This window comes from Tamandua tetradactyla, chromosome 6 (genome assembly GCF_023851605.1).
Source record: "Tamandua tetradactyla isolate mTamTet1 chromosome 6, mTamTet1.pri, whole genome shotgun sequence".
Taxonomy (NCBI): Eukaryota; Metazoa; Chordata; class Mammalia; order Pilosa; family Myrmecophagidae; genus Tamandua; species Tamandua tetradactyla.
This window is the reverse complement of record NC_135332.1, coordinates 72543555-72564073: the sequence shown is the minus strand read 5'-3', so window position 1 is coordinate 72564073 and position 20519 is coordinate 72543555. Positions and strand designations below refer to the sequence as shown.

The 20519-nt window shown below is 46.4% G+C and overlaps 1 protein-coding gene across 4 annotated transcripts in view; it reads right to left on the bottom strand.

Annotated features, from left to right (window-relative positions):
* Window positions 1-20519, bottom strand: part of RNF213 (ring finger protein 213) — a 130158-nt gene that overhangs the window by 86860 nt on the left and 22779 nt on the right. For all 4 annotated transcript variants that reach the window (XM_077166168.1, XM_077166170.1, XM_077166169.1 and 1 more), the window contains 9 exons: window positions 20357-20515; window positions 19835-20037; window positions 16963-17246; window positions 16438-16697; window positions 15169-15366; window positions 11222-11426; window positions 10664-10719; window positions 9448-9601; window positions 4342-4512 (listed from right to left, as the gene is read on the bottom strand). In XM_077166168.1, coding sequence (XP_077022283.1) covers window positions 4342-4512; window positions 9448-9601; window positions 10664-10719; window positions 11222-11426; window positions 15169-15366; window positions 16438-16697; window positions 16963-17246; window positions 19835-20037; window positions 20357-20515 — 1690 coding nt within the window. The remainder of the gene's footprint in view (window positions 1-4341; window positions 4513-9447; window positions 9602-10663; window positions 10720-11221; window positions 11427-15168; window positions 15367-16437; window positions 16698-16962; window positions 17247-19834; window positions 20038-20356; window positions 20516-20519) is intronic.

Genomic DNA, 20519 nt, shown 5'->3' with positions numbered 1-20519 from the left:
ACACTGAAAAGAGTGTCAGAATTGCTACACCCAACCCACTTCTGACGACAAAGCTTCCAAGTAAAACTCAAGATAACATGTGCTTTTCCTTTGTGGTCGACCTTGAGACCCCCTCTAGGCGTCAGTGCTCCATTTATTGGGACCACTGGACCCCACTCCACTCCGGGTCTGAGATAAGGGAGGTCATTCGTTCCTGTGTACCTGCAGTCTCAGCCTCGTAATTTCATGATTATCCTGTTAAAGTATCCCAGGAAGGCAACAGTTATGGAAATTTGATTAAATGAGAAAAGGGGGCCACTCTCACTCTTGAGAGCTGTGATCACACAGCAGCCAATGGTCTCGGGTCGATCTACCTGCTCTCCCTGTGCTTTAGGCTCTCTCTGTGCTTTAGCCCCTCTCCGGAGGGGCTGTGCGTCCCTCCAGCACCCAGGCAACCCTCCGCAGCACCTCCCCTCAGGGCATACTTCAGTCCCTTCTTAGCTATCAGAGCTACTAGCTCTGCATTTAACCTAGCCCCACGCTCGCACTCCAGCCGCATCACCCCTGTCATGAATGCAGACTTAATGCTCTGGAGAGTCTACCATTTGGAATCTTGAAATCAGAGTGAAAATTCAACTTTGCCTGGGTGGCATTTAAGTCTACCAGCCTGAAACTTTGCAGAGCGTGTAGTGAAGGACTATCTGATCCTTTCATTAAAAGTCACAGGTTGACAAAGCTATAGGCTGTGCCCCCAGTCTTGGGGTTTGTTCATATGAAACTTAACTCCACAAAGGATAGGTCAAGCCTACTTAAAATTTAGGCCAAAGAGTCACCCTCAAGAGAGCCTCTTTTGTTGCTCAGATGTGGCCTCTCTCTCCAGCCAACACAACAAGCAAACTCACCACCCTCCCCCTGTCTACGTGGGACATGACTCCCAGGGGTGTGGACGTTCCTGGCAACGTGGGACAGAAATCTTGGAATGAGCTGAGACTCAGCATCAAGGGATTGAGAAAACCTTCTTGACCAAAAGGGGGAAGAGTGAAATGAGACAAAGTGTCAATGGCTGAGAGATTCCAAACAGAGTCAAGAGGTTATCCTGGGGGTTATTCTTACGCATTAAGTAGATATCACCTTGTTATTCAAGATGTAGTGGAGAGGCTGGAGGGAACTGCCTGAAAATGTAGAACTATGCTCCAGTAGCCATGTTTCTTGATGATGATTGTATAATGATAAAGCTCTCACAATCTGACTGTGTGATTGTGAAACCTTGTGTCTGATGCTCCTTTTATCTACATGTCAACAGACAAGTAGAACATACAGAATAAAAATAAATAATAGGGGGAACAAATGTTAAAATAGAAATGCTAGTGATAAATGAAAGCAAGGGGTAAGGGGTATGGTATGCATAATTTTTTTCTGTTATCATTTTATTTCTTTTTCTGTTGTCTTTTTATTTCTTTTTCTGAATTGATACAAATGTTCTAAGAAATGATGAATATGCAACTATGTGATGATATTGAGAATTACTGATTAGAACGGAATGATATGTTAATTTTTTGTTTGTTCTTAATTTTTTTAATTAATAAATAAGTTAATTAAAAAAGAAAAAGTCACAGGTTGAGCTGGGCGCTGACCCCATGTGCTCTCTGTATAGGGGCACAGGACAGAAGGCACTAGCAATGCTCTTGGCTGGGAGAGGATGGGAGGCAAAGGGAGATAGCTCTCTGACACCCCTTCCACCCCTCTTTGGGCAAGTACTCTCCGGCTGTAGGCAGCAGAGGGTATGTTAAGGGAACAGGCTTTGCAGCAAGACAGATGGGTGAATTATGTAGTTCAGAAAAACAAAAGCCAAAAAACTGTTCTTAATCTTAATTCCATTTCTTGGGTGTGAACCCACTGTAAACAGGACCCTCTGAAAATGTTATTTTTAATTAAGGAATGGTCAACTGAATTGGGATGGGTCTTAATCCTGTTATTAAAGGACTTAGAAAAGAAAAAGCCACAGGGAAGAGCTGGGAGCCCGAAGTCAGTGAGAACCCAGAAAAGAAAGAAGAGGACATCAGACATGGCTGTGTGATAGGAAAGTCAAAGAAACTCAAGGATTGTCAGCCTGCCAGAAAGCTACAGACCCAGGGAGGAAGCTGTGAGACAATAAATTCCCATTGTTTAAGCCAAAAAAAAAACTCACAAGGTGAAATTTGCAACTTCCTACTTGATAGAAAATGGACACTGGCATACACAGGCCTGGGCTATTAGGAGGCAGAGAAAAGTCTGGAAGCTGATGGTAGAAAGGAGCTACTGCCCCAGGCAGACACTGGAAGGAAAACCACTGACGGCTCTGGGAGGTCAGTCTGTAGCTGGCTCCGAGAGCCTCATGCATTTGACAAGCTCCACTTATAGGCTGGTAGCTTCAGCCAGAACTGCAGACCCTCAAGGACCACAAGCCTTGGTTTGCCAGTTTTCTGTCAGTGGCAATCGCATCTCTGGTTTTCAAGGGAACAAGGAGGGACACTGATGTCACATTCTAGAGACGTGGTGTGGAGCCCACCCTGCAGGAGCACTCCTCGGGCCCCGCCTCACATTGCCATGGGCTTGTCCAGTGACAGAGCCTCTGTGGACTAGCACGTCACGGATAAGGATAACTTTCAGTGGGTGACGTGGCATCCCCGAAGACCTGGAAGTCAATTGGTGCAAGAGGTGCGGTTTTCACAGCTGCCAGGACACAGGAACAACATAACGCATCTTAAAATCAAAATCAGCTAATCTCACCAAGTGGTGCACTTGGAAACGGCTGAGGTGGGAAAGTTTATATTTATTTCCACAACTTAAGTAAAAAAAAGGAGCAACTAAAGAGACAATGACAATTAAATGGTCTTGATCTTGGATGGAATCTAATAATGGAGGAGGAAAGGTCCAAAAAGATATTACTGGGACAAGTGAAAATTTTGGAACACAATCATAAGTTGACACCAACAGCAAGGTTCTTGAACTTGATAACTGTGCTTAAAGTAGTTACATAAGTGAATATTTTGGTTCTTAGGAAATGTACATGGAAGTATTATTCAAGCAACATGATGTATGCTCAACCTACATTGAAGTGTTAGATTGTCAGATATACAGATAGATAGAGGGACTGACAGATGACTGGATAGATAAAATGATAATGGTAAATGTGGCAAATTGTTAAAACTGGTGGATCTGGGTATCTGTTAGAGAGTATATTGAAGTTTTCTATATTGGTTTTGTATTATTCTTACAACTTCCCTGTTAGTTTGAAATTATTTCAAAATAAAAAAGAGCCCAAGCCTAAATCTCCCCTGGCCTTCATACCATCCCTTCCTAGCCATCACCCAAAGGTGCACCCCAACCACGTTTGAGTCCCTTCAGTCAGCTTAGCTCAAGGGGTGGACTGTCATGGTCAGGTTCATGCGTCAACTTGGCCAAGTGGTGGTACCTGTTTGTCTGGTTGGGTGAGTGCTGGCCTGTTTGTTGCTAAGAAGACATTTCATAGAATTAAATCATGATCACATGGGCTGCATCCACAGCTGATTCCATTTGTAATCAGCCAAGGAGAACATCTTCTTTAATGAGTCAGGCTTAATCTAATCACTGGACACCTTTTAAGAAGGATTCAGAAGAGACAGGCTCTCTTCCTGCTTCCGCTGGTGAGCCTCTCCTGTGGAGTTCGTCCAGACCCTCCATCAGAATCATCAGCTTCACAGCCTGCCCTATGGATTTTGGACTCTATGTTCCCATGGTTAAGTGAGACACTTTAATAAATTTTATGTTTATGAATATTTCCTGTAGCTTCTGTTTCTCTAGGGAATCCTAACTAATCCAGGGGACTTCTGACCTCTCTATCTCCAGACTCAGTCCTGCCCATTTGCCCTCTTGAAGACCTCTTGCTTTCATCTTTCCCTGCCATCTCCAATGTCACAAGCCTGACCCCTAACCTTAGGACTGAAACAGACTCCAAATGTCTCCCTGTAGGCCACTGTCTCTGAGTAAATTTTCTGACATGGTCCATTACTGCCGCCTGCCCTGCAGCCACGCCTTCACCAGGACCACCAGAGTCAGGGAGCCAGGCAGGTAACCTAACCAGCTCTTGAGAGCTGAAGCTCACCTGAGCCTCAAAAGACCCATTAGATGAACGTTTCCTGTTTTTCAGACAAAGAACCCAGGCTCAGGTGAGGGTTAATACCTGCCCAGGTGAGCAGCAGGTGAGCTGCAGAGTGGAAACCTGAAAGGAGTTCTGTCTCCTGCTGGATACTCTGGCCATGACTTATGGTGGGGATGTGGTTGACTGCCACCACCCCCCACTCAAAAACCTTCCGCAGTTTCTCCGCTTTCAGCAAAGCTTACCTTCATTTCCTGGGGATAAGTGAAAACTTCAGATGAAAACTTTGTATTCTGGAACATGCTCTTTTTAAAAACACTTTGAAGCCAATTTCTAGTGGCAGTGAGAGCACCCTGGAACACTGCTTCTGCTGACATCTTCTTTCCTGTTTCATCTCCCCATGTTTCTGCTGAATCCTGATGGCACAAAAGAGAAAATGTAATTGTCCTCCTGTTGACTGAAAGGTTTTCAAAAAAGATACCACGCTTTCTGTTCCACCACCGTCTCCACCTCATAGGATTATCTGACATATTAATAGGTGCTCAATAAACAGCTACGTCATAGTTACACATATAAATAGGTGTTCAAACACGAACTGGCCTTGTAAGCAACCTATGTTATAAAAGCACTTGAACTTTCTGGGATTTTGGGGGCACAGTGAAAGCGAGAGACATGGGAATAAGTAGGAGTAAGTGGGGGAGTGAGTATGGCATGAAAGTAGCCCGTGAGATAAAAGCAGAGGCACACCCTTCCCCGTGCTTTCTCCAGCCCGCACGAGGAAGAGGGCATGCCAATGGCACGCGACAGCCAGCAGCCACAGTCCAGAGAACCCCAGGCCATGGTGTCCCTGCTTGCTGGCTAAGGGGGAGCCTCTGTCCCCTTCCTAACAACACTACTTGCAGTGAGCTTTCCCTTCTAGGCAGCAATGCCTCCTTGGAGGGGCCCAGGGAGGCCACCCTCCACCCCTCCACCCTACAGTGGGCTGTGACACCCCTGGGCCCTTCCTGTGGCCCCCCTCATCCTGACCTGGCACCGGGGACCCCTCAGTCCACATGGTCAGCCCTTTAAGGCTCTGGCCTCCCGGTTCCTTGGTAGCGCCAGCTCCATTCCACAGTCCTCTGCCTTCACTTGCTTCTGTCCTCAGAGCCCATGGTCACAGCTGGGGGGCCCTGCTGTCACCTCGAACTGCTATGGAATAGTAGACCCCGGCGTCCCCCCTCTCTGACCCGTGGCCTCCGGGCACCCCTCACCCCTCTGCTTCCAGCCTGTATAGCAGCTCTGCCACCCCCACCTCCTGCTTCCACCCAGGCTGGGCCAGCCCCGTGTCAGCCCCGAGGTTTCCACACCCCCAGACCCCTTGCCCCCCAGCCGCCTTCCTCAACCAACCCAACCCCTCCCCTTTACCCCTCCTGCCCCCAGGCTCCCGGGCCTCAGCTGGGGCCTCCTCCCCGCTTGGGGCTCCCTCCGCTGGTCAACTGCCTCCTTTCCAGAGAGAGCACCTCCCCTGGGAACCCCCTGCCCACTGGGCACCTCTGCTTGGCGGCCCCAGGACAACTCAAGCTCCTCAGGGGCCTAAGATCATTAAGCCAATGTTTTAACATTATTCCTTTTAGTTTTTCTTCTTTAAAACATTGTAGATGGGGAGGAGGGGCCAAGATGGCGGCTTAGCAATGTGCATGTTTTAGTTCGTCCTCCAGAACAACTACTAAATAACCAGAAACAGTACAGAACAGCTCCCAGAGCCACAATAGTAACCGGACACACAGCGGACCCCAGTCTGCACCAGCTGGACCAGCTGTGAGTCTCCCCAGAACTGTGAGTTCCCCAAGCCACGGTGGCCGGCACCCCTCCCCCAAAGGCGGCTTCCCAGAGGGAAAGGAAAGAGACTCTAAACCTGATCAAGGCGGAGTTCGCTCATTGGGCTCACAGAAAAAAACAGGAAAGGGGAGGAAACAGAGGTTTTAGTGGCTGTGTTTCTACAAAGGCTTGACTGCCTCTGGATTCAGCAGTGGGACTTCTCAGGCTGCAATTGCCCCAGGCATAGGCAGAAACGGACTGCTTTCAGGGCTGTCTCCCACCTGTGCCTTCCCCAGGAGAGGGGTGAAGCCCCACCCAGGTGGAATCCCTCTCTCAAGGAATTCAGAACCCAGGGCTCAGCAATTTGAAGCCATTAAAACCAGCCTACAACCTCTCCTCTGTCTCCACCACGCCCCCAGCAGGGAGAGTCTTCCAAAGTTAAAGGTGCCACATCATCTTATACTGGTGGTACCTGCAGGCAGACAAGTGCCACATACTGGGCAGGATAAGAAAAACAGAGCCCAGAGACTTCACAGGAAAGTCTTTTAACCTGCTGGATCTCACCCTCAGGGAAAACTGATGCAGGTGACTCCTTCCCCCTGATAGGAGGCCAGTTTAGTCGGGAAAAACCTGGCTGGAGTCTATAATACCTACGTAGACCCTCCTAAGGGTGGGGAGGGAAAAGGCACCGTACAAGCAGGGCAAGAAACAAGAAACCAAGAACTGAAAAATTATCGTCTGTTAAATAAAACCTAAGCTAGAGGTTCAGAAAAAGCTGAACTGAAGGTCAAAGAACAGATAGACAACAAATTCATCTAGCAAGAAAACCCTAGGTAAGAGAAGTGAAAGCAATCTCCAGAATAAACTAATTAAGGTAATTAAATGTCTAGATGCCAGCAAAAAATAACAAATCACACCAGGAAAATTGAAAATATGGCCCAGTCAAAGGAACAAACCAATAGTTCAAATGAGATACAGGAGCTGAAACAACTAATTCAGAATGTACAAACAGACATGGAAAACCTCATCAAAAACCAAATCAATGAATTGAGGGAGGATATGAAGAAGGCAAGGAATGAACAAAAAGAAGAAATGGAAAGTCTGAAAAAACAAATCATGGAACTTATGGGATGAAAGGTACAGCAGAAGAGATGAAAAAAACAATGGAAACCTACAATGGTAGATTTCAAGAGACAGAGGTTAGGATTAATGAACTGGAGGATGGAACCTCTGGAATCCAACAAGATACAGAAACTATAGGGAAAAAAATGGAAAAAATATGAGCAGGAACTCAGGGAACTGAATGATAATATGAAGTGCACAAATATACGCGTTGTGGGTGTCCCAGAAGGAGAAGAGAAGGGAAAAGGAGGAGAAAAACTAATGAAAGAAATTATCACTGAAAATTTCCCAACTCTTATGAAAGACCTAAAATTACAGATACAAGAAGTGCAGCATACCCCAAAGAGAATAGATCCAAACAGACGTTCTCCAAGACACTTACTAGTCAGAATGTCAGAGGTCAAAGAGAAAGAGAGGATCTTGAAAGCAGCAAGAGAAAAGCAATCCATCACATACAAGGGAAACCCAATTAGACTATGTGTAGATTTCTCAGCAGAAACCTCCTTCTTGGAGGCAAGAAGACAGTGGGATGATATACTTAAATTACTAAAAGAGAAAAACTGCCAACCAAGAATTCTATACCCAGCAAAATTGTCCTTCAAAAATGAGGGAGAAATTAAAACATTGTAGATGGGGTGGAGGGGTGCAAAGGTAGTTCAGTGGTAGAATTCTTGCCTGCCATGTGGGAGACCCGGCTTCCTCACCCCAAGTCCCCACACGGCCGGCCACTGGATGTCCTGGGGCCCCAGCAAGGTGGACGAAGCCCTGCCCAGAACTCAGTCACACCACCGGGCACCTTAGAACTGGCCAGCTCCTTGCGGGGTCCCCTGGAATGCCATGGAGGGTCTCTGGGTTCCCTTCTCCCCTGGCTGGCACAGGCTGCTCACGCCCCCTACCCCCCACCACCCCACCCCGAAGGCGGGCCCAGGGCCCACTGCCCCCCCAGGCCAGCCCCCCAGACATTCAGTTCAAGGTCCACAGGCCCCTCTCTGGGCTTTCGGACAATGGGGTGGGACACAGCTCCTGGGGGCTCCCTGCTGACAGCCCCCCCCCCGTCCTCGTCATCTCTGTAGACCCGGCACCCAGACACAGGCTGGGCAGAGACACCATCCACAAGCCAGACGAGGCCCCATACCTGATTCCTGTTCCTTGCCCTGTCCTGCCAAGCACCCAGCCAAGACATGCTCCTGCGTCCCAGTTTTGTTCTGCTTCACTTTTTAGTACGGAAGGAATTTTCTCTTCTGTCCTCGGGCACAGGCACAGTATTTTAACCATTTTGCAGATTAGCCTCATCTGAGACCCCAACCTAATTTAAGGCAGCTATTTCTGCAGGAAGACATATTCCAAATAACTGAGAAATTTCTTCCACACAGTTTATTTGGAAGTTGGCACCTGCCTGCGATGGTTTCATTAGTACCCACTGGGAGAAAGTCTTCAGCCTGCCAGTGATATTTATTATTAAAATATGTCCATGGTGGGTTTTTGTTTTTTGTAGGCTATATGGTGGGGTCACATTTCAGTATTTTTCCATTTGAGTATCCTGTTATTGCAGCACCACTTGTTGAATTTTTGTTTGTTGTTTTTTTTGTCGTTGTTGTTGAAGTGCAATAGGCCAGGAATTGAGGCTGAGTCTCCTGCACAGCAGGTGAGAATTCTAACCAGTGAACTACCCTTGCACCCCTCCACCCCGTCTATAATGTTTTAAAGAAGAAAAACTAAAAGGAATAATGTTAAAACATCAGCTTAATGATTTTAGATCACTGGCACCTCAATTCTGACTTGTAATAAGGTTAAAAAAATGAAATGGTCAACTGACATGGAAAATCGTGTATCATCTTCAAACTGAGGTTCACACACTTGGGGGTGAACACAGAGCCCCACGGGGAACGAGGAGACCTGGGATACACACAGACACTAGGACGGACACAGCTCAGGGACGGCACGCTGCACAGAGAAAGCCAGAGGCAAAAAGCATCAAGTTCAAGGACAGGCAGAAAAAGGCTACAGTGAGTGGATCAAAAGGGTGATGACCACCGGGAGGGTCCCTTCTGCCCGGGGACACAAAAGGCTGGGTCTCGGACTTGGTACCCGGGTGGGAGAGGACTTCACTGCTGCATTTAAGTTATAGCGTCAAGGAAAAAGCTCAAGTGGAAGGCGTATGCTTTTTTTGGGGGGGGGGGATGGAAAGAGCCCCCGTAGTTCTCTGTGATAAGCAGAATCCGGGGACATGCTAGGGTGCAGCAAACTACCTCCCTGGCTGCAACTCACTACAGCACAAGCCCTGGGAAACCAGAGCTTGGCCTCGAGGGAGCATGCAATAAAGAGGTGATGGCTGCATGCCAGCAGCCCTAGGAGGAAACCACATCCTCTTTACATGCAGACCGCTTCAAATCCCAGCTGGGCACAGCATAATCGGTGTTTATTCCACTTACCTCCAGAGGCTCCAGTGCAATAACTTTGCAGACAATTTCTGCGGACAAGACAGGTATTTCATAAAAATCCTCCGATTTTGTGATTTTGCAGACGGTTTCATGAAGTTTCAGGCAGACAATCAAGTACGAGGGTAACCTGGACTCCCGTAGAATGCTATACCACAAAGAGTTAAGAAATATTACCAAAGTGACTGAAGGAGAGATGAGACACCAGGACCCGTGACTGGGGACCCATTCCTTCCCTAGGAAATGGCTGCAGGTAAGGCATTTATTTGGCCCTAATAGGGCAATACCCGGAAAATTTCAATCAGCCTTGAATGTGTGACTAATTAATAAGCTAAGTGAAGTCCCTTTGGTTTGCCTCTGTCACCTGAACTGCCCCAAAATGCCAGTTAAAATATTTCCAAGGGTATTCCCTCATTTGAAAAAAAAGCAAACGTACACCACTGAAGAACAGAATAGGGCATAAATCTGAAAAAAAAATGCAGAAAGATACAGGGAGAGAGGGGATAAGAGGGCTAGAGTAACACATCCCTGGGCATGGGTTCATTCCCTCCCGGGAAACTGTCGGAGCTGAAAGCTGGCGGGTTGCGAAGGATGGGGGTCCAGAGCAGCTTGATAGGGGGCTTTCTGGGGTGATTTGGCAACAGTGATGGGGGAGGGACTGGGAAGCCCCAGGTACTTCACGCAGGTGAGGATTTGGCACCTCAACCCCCTCCCTCAGCATCCCTCAACACTTCAGGGGAAGTCAGCGGGGAGCAATTTGAGGGTCTCGGGCAACACCTTGTCACCCATTTGCATCTTTCTCCTGTCCAGCACTCCGGACACTGCCCCTTCAGGGTGTCAGAGAGCACCCAGTTTGCAGGAGCAAATGATGTAGGACAATTATGAGAAGCTAAATGGACCTGACTCGTGAAAAAACAAAGACTAAACGTCAGTGAGAAGCAGGATGCAAACAGAATATATAAGATGATCATCGCTTTAACATGAATGAAAAACAGATGAAAGTAAACCAAAATCTTAGACGCTGATGTTTTTTATTCTCTCCCCCCTTTTTAGAAAATTGGCTGATTCTATGACTTACTTGAAAAAAGAATTGGGATGTGTATTGATTTATGGCAGCAAATGCGGAGGGACGCTGCCTTTCAAAAAAGGGTTACCTGAAGTTACTGAAACGATGCTTGAGAAAGAGTCAACATTTTGCTCCTCTACTTACTTGTTGCTGTTCGTTTCCAGGATGTGCAGCAGCTTTTTAAATAGATTCTCAATATCCTAGCGTGGTGAAGAAAAGAAAATAAGGAAGGTTAACATTTAATCATGGTGCCACCGCCTTTGCTAAAACAAAAAGGCCAACGGCAATAAGGTGAAACATGATTTCTTTTCTTTCTATAAGCAAGTTTTAAAGGGCTACAGGATGAATCTTACAGCATTCAGAAATAAAATTCAGGATCTAAAAGTATGCCATTTTCTCACCCATAATGTGAAAAGAATACAAGTATATCAGCTCTCACAAGAACACAATCCACTAGCACAGTCGTAAACAGCAAAAAAGCTATTGTTTGATTGCACTCTTCTTGTTGGAACAGAAGAACTTCAAGTAAATTAATCCTTTTAGCCCTAAAAGATGTGATTTCCACCCACCACCCAGCTGAGTTGTCTCCCAAGTGCTTCACCCATCTGCTTCTCAAAAAAGACAAATTGCAAATGCTCAATATTTTGTTTTCAATCTGCTTTTGCTAAGCAAGGACTCAAGAGCCTATTGTGGATGACAGACCTCAAAATTCACGTAGTAGATTTTCTGAAGTTCTTGAACCCGGTAGTAAATCCCTAGGAAACAGTCCAGGGGATCGAGTGATTCAATTAAGTCTTCCATGTAGTCACACAAGCTACTCAGGGGTAGCAGGCTGAACCAGGATCGGAAGAGACATTCATCTAATTTCAGCAAATGTTTCTTTCTCAGAAGATTATACAATAGCTCTCTGTGTAAGAGAAAACAGGGATGGAGAGAAGGCAGCAATGAGATCAGAGAAACGCACTGTTTAGGATCAAGTAAAATGTTAGAAGGGACCTAGAAAGTTCAAGTGTTAAAAAGATTTAAATGCTGGGTGGGCCATGTGGCTCAGCAGGCAGAGTTCTCGCCTGCCATGCCGGAGACCCGGGTTCGATTCCTGGTGCCTGCTCATGTTACAAAAAAAAAAAAAAATTAAATGCTAAGTGGGAAACAAAATATAAGTAGTAAATCAAATGAAACGTATTGAATGAGGGAGCAAAGGATTCGACAATCAAGCGAGCTCAGCAAAGGTCTGTAAATTAACCTGATTCTGTTGACGCTGTACTAGAGGCCAAAATGAGAACTCGGAAAATAAATCAGGCCAGGTGCCACTGACGTAACAGAGGCCACAAAAGGCATATTGAGAAAAGGCCACCATCTACTGAAGACTAACAGCCAGTTTCGTATGCGGGATGGTACCGTAGGACCAAAGCTACACTCGGTCATTTCCGGTTGTTAACAGCTAAATTCCTCATATATAATTTATACACCACTGAAGGGTAGCTAATAGACGTACTTATACAAATGCTTTTAATTTGACCTTAATTTCAAAAGGTTCTGATAATGGTGGGAAAACAATCACTTAATTTAGCTCCCTAAAAATCCACAGGCTGCATCCTACTGGATGAGGGCAGGGGCTTGGGCACCAAACAGAACTTGGAATATTTTCCTTAACAAAAGACAAAGTCAACAGGGTTGGTCATCTGTATTTGGAAACGAGCAGTGGTATTGGAATGTTTAGATTTATTTTGATTTTTTGTTTCTTTTATGAGTTGTGCTTTCTGAGTCTTCTCTAGGGAATGGGAATCTCAGTTTATACCAAGACTGGGTCACGTAGAATACCCCAAGTACTTAGGGATTTTCAGACATCTGGTCCCCATTGAGACATCAAAACACCACATTCCACGTACGCAGTGTGTTTTTTTTTCTCCAGCTGCGCTCAAGGTTTTCTCTCGTCTCTGGTTTTCGGCTGCCTACAACTATGCTATGCCCGTGTGTATTTCTTCTTTGTGTTTGTCCTGGTTTGTGCTCACTGAGACTCAGGGGTGGTGTCCTGCAGATTTGGGAAAATTCTCAGCCATCACCTCTCAAACATTTCTTCTGCCCCGCTTTTCCTTTTCTCCTTCTCTCCTGTCATTCACATGCATTAGACCACCTGACGGCAATCCACACTCTCAAATCCTCTGTACCGCTGCTTCTCCCTTGCTCTCCTCCTTGTGTTTGTTTGACCATTTCAATTGAGAAGTCTTCAGGTTCCCTGGTTCCTTCCTGTACTGTGTTCAGTCTGCTAAATAAGCCCAGCAAAAATATTCTTCATCTCTGATGTCCTCATTTTCATTTCCACCTAGCTTCATTTTTTTTTTTTTGTAGTTTCCCTTTCTCTGCTGAAATTCCATATCTGTTCCTGCATATGCTGCACTTTTTTCCATTAGCTCCTTTAAACAGTTATTTTAAAAACCCTCTTTGAAAAATCTAACACCTGGGGCCTCTATGATTTTCTTGACCATTTCCTCCCCTGAACTCCTTCCACCTCATCTTTTGGGCTGCAAGGGAGGGGGCTTGAGTTTCTCACTGAGAGGAATGCAGCTTTGCTATAGTTTCAATTAGAATCGGTTCACCGAAGGATCCAACTCTTTTGGCATTCCCTTTAGCAGCAGCTAGGACGGACCTGAGTCTTCAGGGGTCTTGCCTTCCTGGCTGGCTCAGTGGCGGGCAGGCTCTGTGCTTCTGCATCTTGGGAGGGTGAGTCCCAGCTGCATGGCCACTCTGCTACCGCAAGGCCCGAGCGCCAAGAGATTTCTTTCTGTCCTCCTGCCCTGGTTTCAGTGGTTTCATAAATGTTCCTCATGAATGGGTTTATCTCCTGTCTCCCCAGCTGGAACACAGTCTCCAAGAGGTCAGGGAGTGTTTGTTTTGGTCACTGCTGAGTCCTGGAGACCCTACAGGAGATGCTCAATATTTTTCAAGTGAGCAAATGAATACGGTTTATGTTCACTAGAGAAATTAATAAGATAAAGACCACTTCAAAGCCAACATAAGTTAAAAGCCTATTTTGCTGAAAAGGGTTAAATGGTCATCTTTATTTCTGTTCTATTAAATAATCTAGTATTCAGTTTTTTGGGTGTTTTTTTGAGGGGTGCATGGTCCAGGAATCGAACCCGGGTGTCCAGCATGAAAGGTGGGCATTCTAACCACAGAACTACCCATGTACCCGTTAGTATTCAGTCTTTTACAGAGGTTATACTTAAAGGGAGAGATGATTTTTCTTCCAACTTCTAAGGAATCTGGGCTCTCACCAGCTGGTGGCAATTAGGGAATTTAATAGGGAAGAGAAAAGGAGAGACAATTTGGACTAAAATACATTTTGTTCTAAACTTGTGAAAGATTCTAGTCCCATGATAGTATTTTTTCAAAAACCGAAGAAATGCTCTGATAAAATATCAGAGTGAGAAAAAACTAACTCAACAAATAGATGCATGTACAACCAATTAAATACTAAATTAAATAGCTGAACCCCCCAAACCCATATATCTGTGTTTCCCCACTTATATTTGGGCCAGATGTCTTACTTCCCCACCACAGGCTGGTGTGGGATAAGCATATAAATGGCCTGCCATGTGTAAGCCCTTTGATGCAGGAGGGCTAATTTTAGGAATTTATCTTAAAGAAGTAACTGGATAGGAATAAACAGCACGGATGCTCATGCAAGTGTGAGAGTGATCCAAATGCCCCATCGTAGAGAACTGGCTAAAGAAAATGTGGCCATTCTTCCGATGGAACACTAAGCAGCCATCACCATCATAATGTAAATGTTGCAGAAAAAAGCTGTCCAGAAAAATAGGCAGGCTGAGAAACAGGATAAACAATTTATCATTCCATTTGCACACAAGGCACCGGCACAGCCCCATCGGGACAAAAGCCAGGAGTGGTGCAAGTCAAAACAGGAATGACTGAGAAGATCTCCGGAGCTGTGGTTCAGTCCCTAGATCTCCTTTATATGTTGGTGCATTTTGGATTTTGAAAGAAACACACGTTCGTTACTTCCATAATCAGAAGCAGGAACAGGTGCACCATAAAGGGCAACTCTGTTCTCTGTTCTTCTCTGGACACCTGAGCAGTAGACCTCCAGACACCTGGGCAGTAGACCCCCGGACACCTGGGCATAGACCCCCAGACACCTGAGCAGTAGACCTCCAGACACCTGGGCAGTAGACCCCCGGACACCTGGGCATAGACCCCCAGACACCTGAGCAGTAGACCTCCAGACACCTGGGCAGTAGACCCCCGGACACCTGGGCATAGACCCCCAGACACCTGAGCAGTAGACCTCCAGACACCTGGGCAGTAGACCCCCGGACACCTGGGCATAGACCCCCAGACACCTGAGCAGTAGACCTCCAGACACCTGGGCAGTAGACCTCCAGACACCTGGGCAGTAGACTCCCGGACACCTGGGCATAGACCCCTGGACACCTGGGCATAGACCCCTGGACATCTGGGCAGTAGACCCCCGGACACCTGGGCATAGCCCCCCGGACACCTGGGCATAGAACCCTGGACACCTGGGCATAAACCCCCGGACACCTGGGCAGTAGACCCCCGGACACCTGGGCAGTAGACCCCCAGACCCCTGGGCAGTAGACCTCCGGACCGAGCACAGCTCCACTTACAGTTGTGATGCTTCTTCCCGAAACTGGGAGAAGGAGATTCCCTCAAGGCCGGCCCAGGTGTCCTGGGGCTGGATCCGGAAGTCCTTTCCCGGCGGGGACAGGTCCATGAAGTAGTGCAGCACGGGCAGGGTGTACACCCAGAAGGGAACCCTTTCTTCCATGCACTTCAGGTACAAGTTTACCAGGAATACCCGCCAGCTGGTCAGGAAGAAAGAAGACTCGTTGGTGGCAGATGGCCAGCTGCACACTCAGCCTGGCATCTGGGGCTGGGGGGGAGGTCCTCCTGGGCTCACTTTACTTGCATCATTTGTTCTCTCTTAAAAATATACACTATCTAACTGGGTATTTAAAATGTGTAAAATTATAGGGCAGATGTCCCAATATGACCTGCTGCTCAGGAAAGGCTCCATGATGTTATTCTTAAGTTAAAATCAAACACGGCTGCAGAAGATACCATAAAAATAGCCCGTAATCCTCAGAGCCCAAAGAGGTGTGCGTCTGTGTTCCCTGCCAAGCTAAGTGTGAGCTCCAGTGGGAGGAGCCTCGCCGTGCTCACCTTTGAACACTGCACAGCCTGGCAGAGACACCCCGACTTCTCGGACTAAGCTTGGGCAGAGGCAGCGGTTTTGGGGAGAGCATCTACGCTACTTCTGCAAGAATAATCCCTTTGGACTACGGCAGACACCCCTGCGTCACAAGCCACCGCCACTCCCCACTAGACACAGAGCACACAGCATCTGCGTGTGATACCGCCCAAAGTCTAAAGAAAGCAGGCTATTCAGGGAGTGTGTGAGTAGCTCAGTAGTAGAATTCCCGCCTGTCAGGTGGGTGACCTGGGTTCGATTCCCAGCCCATGCACTTTCCCCAAAGACAAACAAACAAGCAAACAAACAAATGAAAAACCAAACAAAAACAAAAATTCAACAAATGGTGCTGCAATAAGGGGATGCTTACATGGAAAAAAAAAAACAAAAAACGAAATGACCTCCACCATACAGCATACAAAAAAAAGACAAAGAAAGCAAGCAGGCTATTCAATGGCATATGCAATATGACTAAATTTTATATACTCTGATATGCTGAGGAAAAGGCTAGAGGGATAAATACTCAAATGACAGCAGCGAGTGGTAGAATTACAGGTGATTTTTATTTATCCCTTGTGCATTTTAAACCATCCTACATCATGCACTTGTTTCTGGAGTCACAGAAAAATCATTGTAAATGGCTATAAAACCTTCTGACAAAAACAAAACAAAAAACCAAAACTACCTTTGGGCTGTTTGCCGGGTGCAGGCTAAGTCTCTGTGGAAGGCGTCCAGTGAGGTGACGTCTGGGCAGAGAAGGTAACACAGGGAGTACAGGTCACCCCTTGATAAGGGAATTCCAAACTGCACCATCGAGAAAAGGACGATTAGGCCCATTCTCAGTTTATTCCTCACTGGCCAGTCTTCGGGCAGAGAATCCTGATCACTCTTGTCCAGGAACGGTGCCATCTGCTTTTCCAGATACTTCCACAGGTCCTTCTTCACCTGAAGATGCAAGAACCGTGGAACTGACTTCATCAGAGGGGCTCATGCTGCCCCGTCACCATCCCGCCTGCAGGGTCAGCTGGGCAGGGCCCGTCCTCCCCCTGCCACCCCTCCCACTAGCCTGCACCTGCCCAGTCCCCACCCCAGCCCACGAGGTGGGAGGGCCATTAGGTCATCAGTGGGCTGGGAGACACTGACTGCCCCAAGGATGGAGACGTCGAGTCAGCAGCGTGGAGCTGCTGGAGATAAAAGCGAAACCACGTACCGCGCTCTCTTCATATTGCAACGTGCTCCATGGCCGTGGCTCTCCCTCATAGATCGTGGGCTCCCGGATGACAAAGTAAAACTGCATCAACTGCGTGAAAAAGTTCTTTAAGTTGATGTTATTCCAGGTCTGGAGGATGCTGAAGATGCTGTCGAGCATGACGGCTGCAGCTATCTGCTTTCCTCTCAACAGGTCTTTCCTTGAGCTCGATGTTAAATAATCCATGAATCTCTTAACTTTGCCAGTAGGCCTCATGCAGATGATGTCATCATACTGGTGCCATTCTAAGAGAGCAAAGAAAGGAAAATATCATCCTTAAATGTCACTGAAACCCATCTGACCTGGACGCTCTACCCAAGAAGACTCATCTCGATGGGTGAGAGGAAGGGACGGAAGAGAGGAGGGACAAAGAGCTTGGTAAACTGGGGACAATCGGAATTTGCTCCTCGGTCCCCTGCCCCAGATAAGCAGCACCCGCGGTCCAGGCTGCTGTGCCAGAGTCATCGTCCCAGGGCGCAGAGGGAATGGGGGACAGCCCACAGTGATGAGGGTAAAACTCGAGGTCACGGAATCCAGGAAACACTTCGAACTCACCTCTGTCTACGTACAGAGCCAAGCAAACTTGGCAAGTACATTCCTTAAAAAATGATCACATGGAGGTTAAAAATGTTATTCTGAGAAAAGGGACCAGGGCTCTTATTTATCCTCCTTCCTAAAACAACTTTGAAAAAACAAAAGGCAAAGCAAAAAACCCCCACTGTTTTCAAGAAGCCGGACACCAGATAATGAGGGGTGCTGACTGCTGAGGGATGCTGAGCTAATGTGCTGAGCGCACAACTGCCGGGACTTGCTTCCTTGAGACAATTTCTAGATCACTGCACAGGGATGGGGAACTGGGGTGAAGCCTGGGGTTCCCCGAGATGAGTTGCTGAGACTGTTAGAACTCACAGGGCAGAATACTAGAAAGGAGAGAACCACATTGAGAGAGACCCCAGAGACCAGCAGAGGGTCCCGTTAAGGATTTATCAGAGTACGGATAGGAATCCGGAAGTGGCTACCTGAGGCCAGGGAAAGAAAGACCTACCCAAAAGGATGAGAAGGTGCTCACACAGCAGGACGCAGTACCAATTCCAACCAAGCAGACTGGAAAGCTTTGTAATTCATGGGCCAACGGGTAGTCTCCTTAAAAGTCTTGCACTAGCAGTGGAGACCAATGCACTAAACACTGCTCCTACCACTCCAAAACTCTTAAAAGCAAGACCGAAAAGAATCAGATGGTATCCAGGTAACTTAACTGTATCCCCAGAACAAAAATCAAGAATATTTATAAGAACACAAAAACATCCAGCATCCAACAAAGTAAAATTCACAAAGTCTGGCATTTATTAAAAAATGACCGAGAATGCAGAGATGCAGGAAAATAGCATGTAGAATGAGGAGAGACATCAACCCATCCACACCAAGCACAGAGGTTAGAATTAGCACACAAAGACCTTATGACGGTTACTATAACTGTATTTTATATTTCAAAAAAAGCTAGGGTAAAGACAATGTGCTAAGCGGAGCTATGGAAGACATTTTAAAAAATCCAAATAAGACTTTCAGAGATGAAATGACAAAGTACGGATAATATAAATGGCAGATTAGACATGATAGAAAGAAATATTAGTGAACTTGAAGACAGCAATAGAAACAACCCAAAAATTAACCTCAGAAAGAAAATGGATGAAAAACACAAAAAATTTTCACTGAACTATGGGACAACTTCAAGTGTCCTAATATATGTATACTGGAATCCCGAAGGGAAAGGGAAGAAACATATTTGGAAGTGGCCAAAAAACTTTGCAAGTTAGATGAAAATTATACAAATCCCACAGATCTAAGAAGTTCAAAAAAACCTACAGGCACAAGGCAAATAAAGAAAATGACACCACAGCATATCACAATCCAGTGGCACAAAATCAGTGATAAATAACGCCACATGTACAGTTGGAGATTTTAATACCCCCTCTCACTAGCTGAAAGAATAAGTACATATAAAATCAACTGGACACAGCAGACTTGACCAACATTATCCGTTGCCTGTTACAACTAACTGCCTTGGAGGACAGAGAATGCTCCCTCCGGAACAATGTTGCTCTAGGGAAAAGGGCAGGCCTCTTCGCAGCCCATTACAAAATTCCTAGGGTCCCTGAGCTCAGGATTCTTCTCATAAATGCACACCTCTCCCGGGTCATCTGGCACTCTTCATGTTGTCCTGCGGAAAATGCAGCCTTGGGGAATGAACAAAAGTACTGATATTCTGGCTACTGCTACTTCTGTGTGTAATAAGACTGTCTTTATCTCTGACCCAGGAATCTCATGTCTTCTACCAGCCTCCATGAAACTGGCAGTCTAATCTGTTACTTTGCCAAGCAGGATGCAATCGCATCTCTTTCATGGCTCTTCATAGTTTGGCCAACAAGGATGAGATGCAGAAAAAGACATAGCTTTCTGGAAGAGGAGCCTTGCAGTCTGATTAAACGGAAGCATTGAGCTAAGTCCATGAAAATTAACAGCAAATGTGTTGACCAAACTGTATGGTGAACTGGGCAATAAAGGGTCCCCCAGTTTACTGCCTTTTAATGATGAAAAATTGGGTTGTAGGCCGAGCACCATGAGGCGGAGTTAAAGACAGATACTCTGGTTGTCGCTAAGTCTCTCGCCAACCCAGGGATTGCATGATGATCCATTCTGGGTGGGCAGAAAGTTCCACCCCTTTCAGACAATGCTACCAGAAATGCGCACTTATGCTGAGGGTGAAAGGAGGGAAATTCATACCAACTGTGGGCAGAAACCAAGCAGATTGAAGTCTGCCCTGCAGGTGGCTTACCTCCTGAGCCCAGGAGGGAAGATTTTATGCGCAAACAGCGGTTCACATGCTCATTTTCCTTCTGTTGATGCTGGTAGATGAATTCGTATTCCTCACTGTTCTTGTCACGGACAATGACATATTTGTAAGGAATTGCTCTGTCCAGGATCCGCTTGGAAATGATGGTGCTACCTTCGATGAGCAACCCATCATTGTGTAAATCTCTGCAAGCAAACAGGTTATCAGCCGGTTATCTGAAAATTCTACCAGGGAATTTTAGTTCTTCTCAAACACAGCACAGTGCACAGACCCAGAGCTTCTAGAACAAGCCATGGTTTCCAGAACCGAGAGAAAAAAAGGGCCGTGGTGAAATACGCCAGAGAAATACATCATAGGGAGTATTTGTTGAAGGTACTCATTTTCCGAAAGTTGAAGGATGTGATCAACTTACTTGATAGAAATGATTATTTAAAGACATTTCTAGAATTGAACGTTAGAAACATTTCCCTGGAAGAGTACAAACAAGCCCTCGGATGTGCTTACTTGGTGCAGTACATCTCACAAACATTGTATTTCCATCTTGGCTTTCCAAATTCTTCTCCTCCCCTGATAAAGACTTTATGTTGGTCTGAGTTGAATGAGAAATGTCTAGAGATGATGGCGTGGAAATAAACCCTGATTCCTTCACCAGGACTCAGCGTGCTAG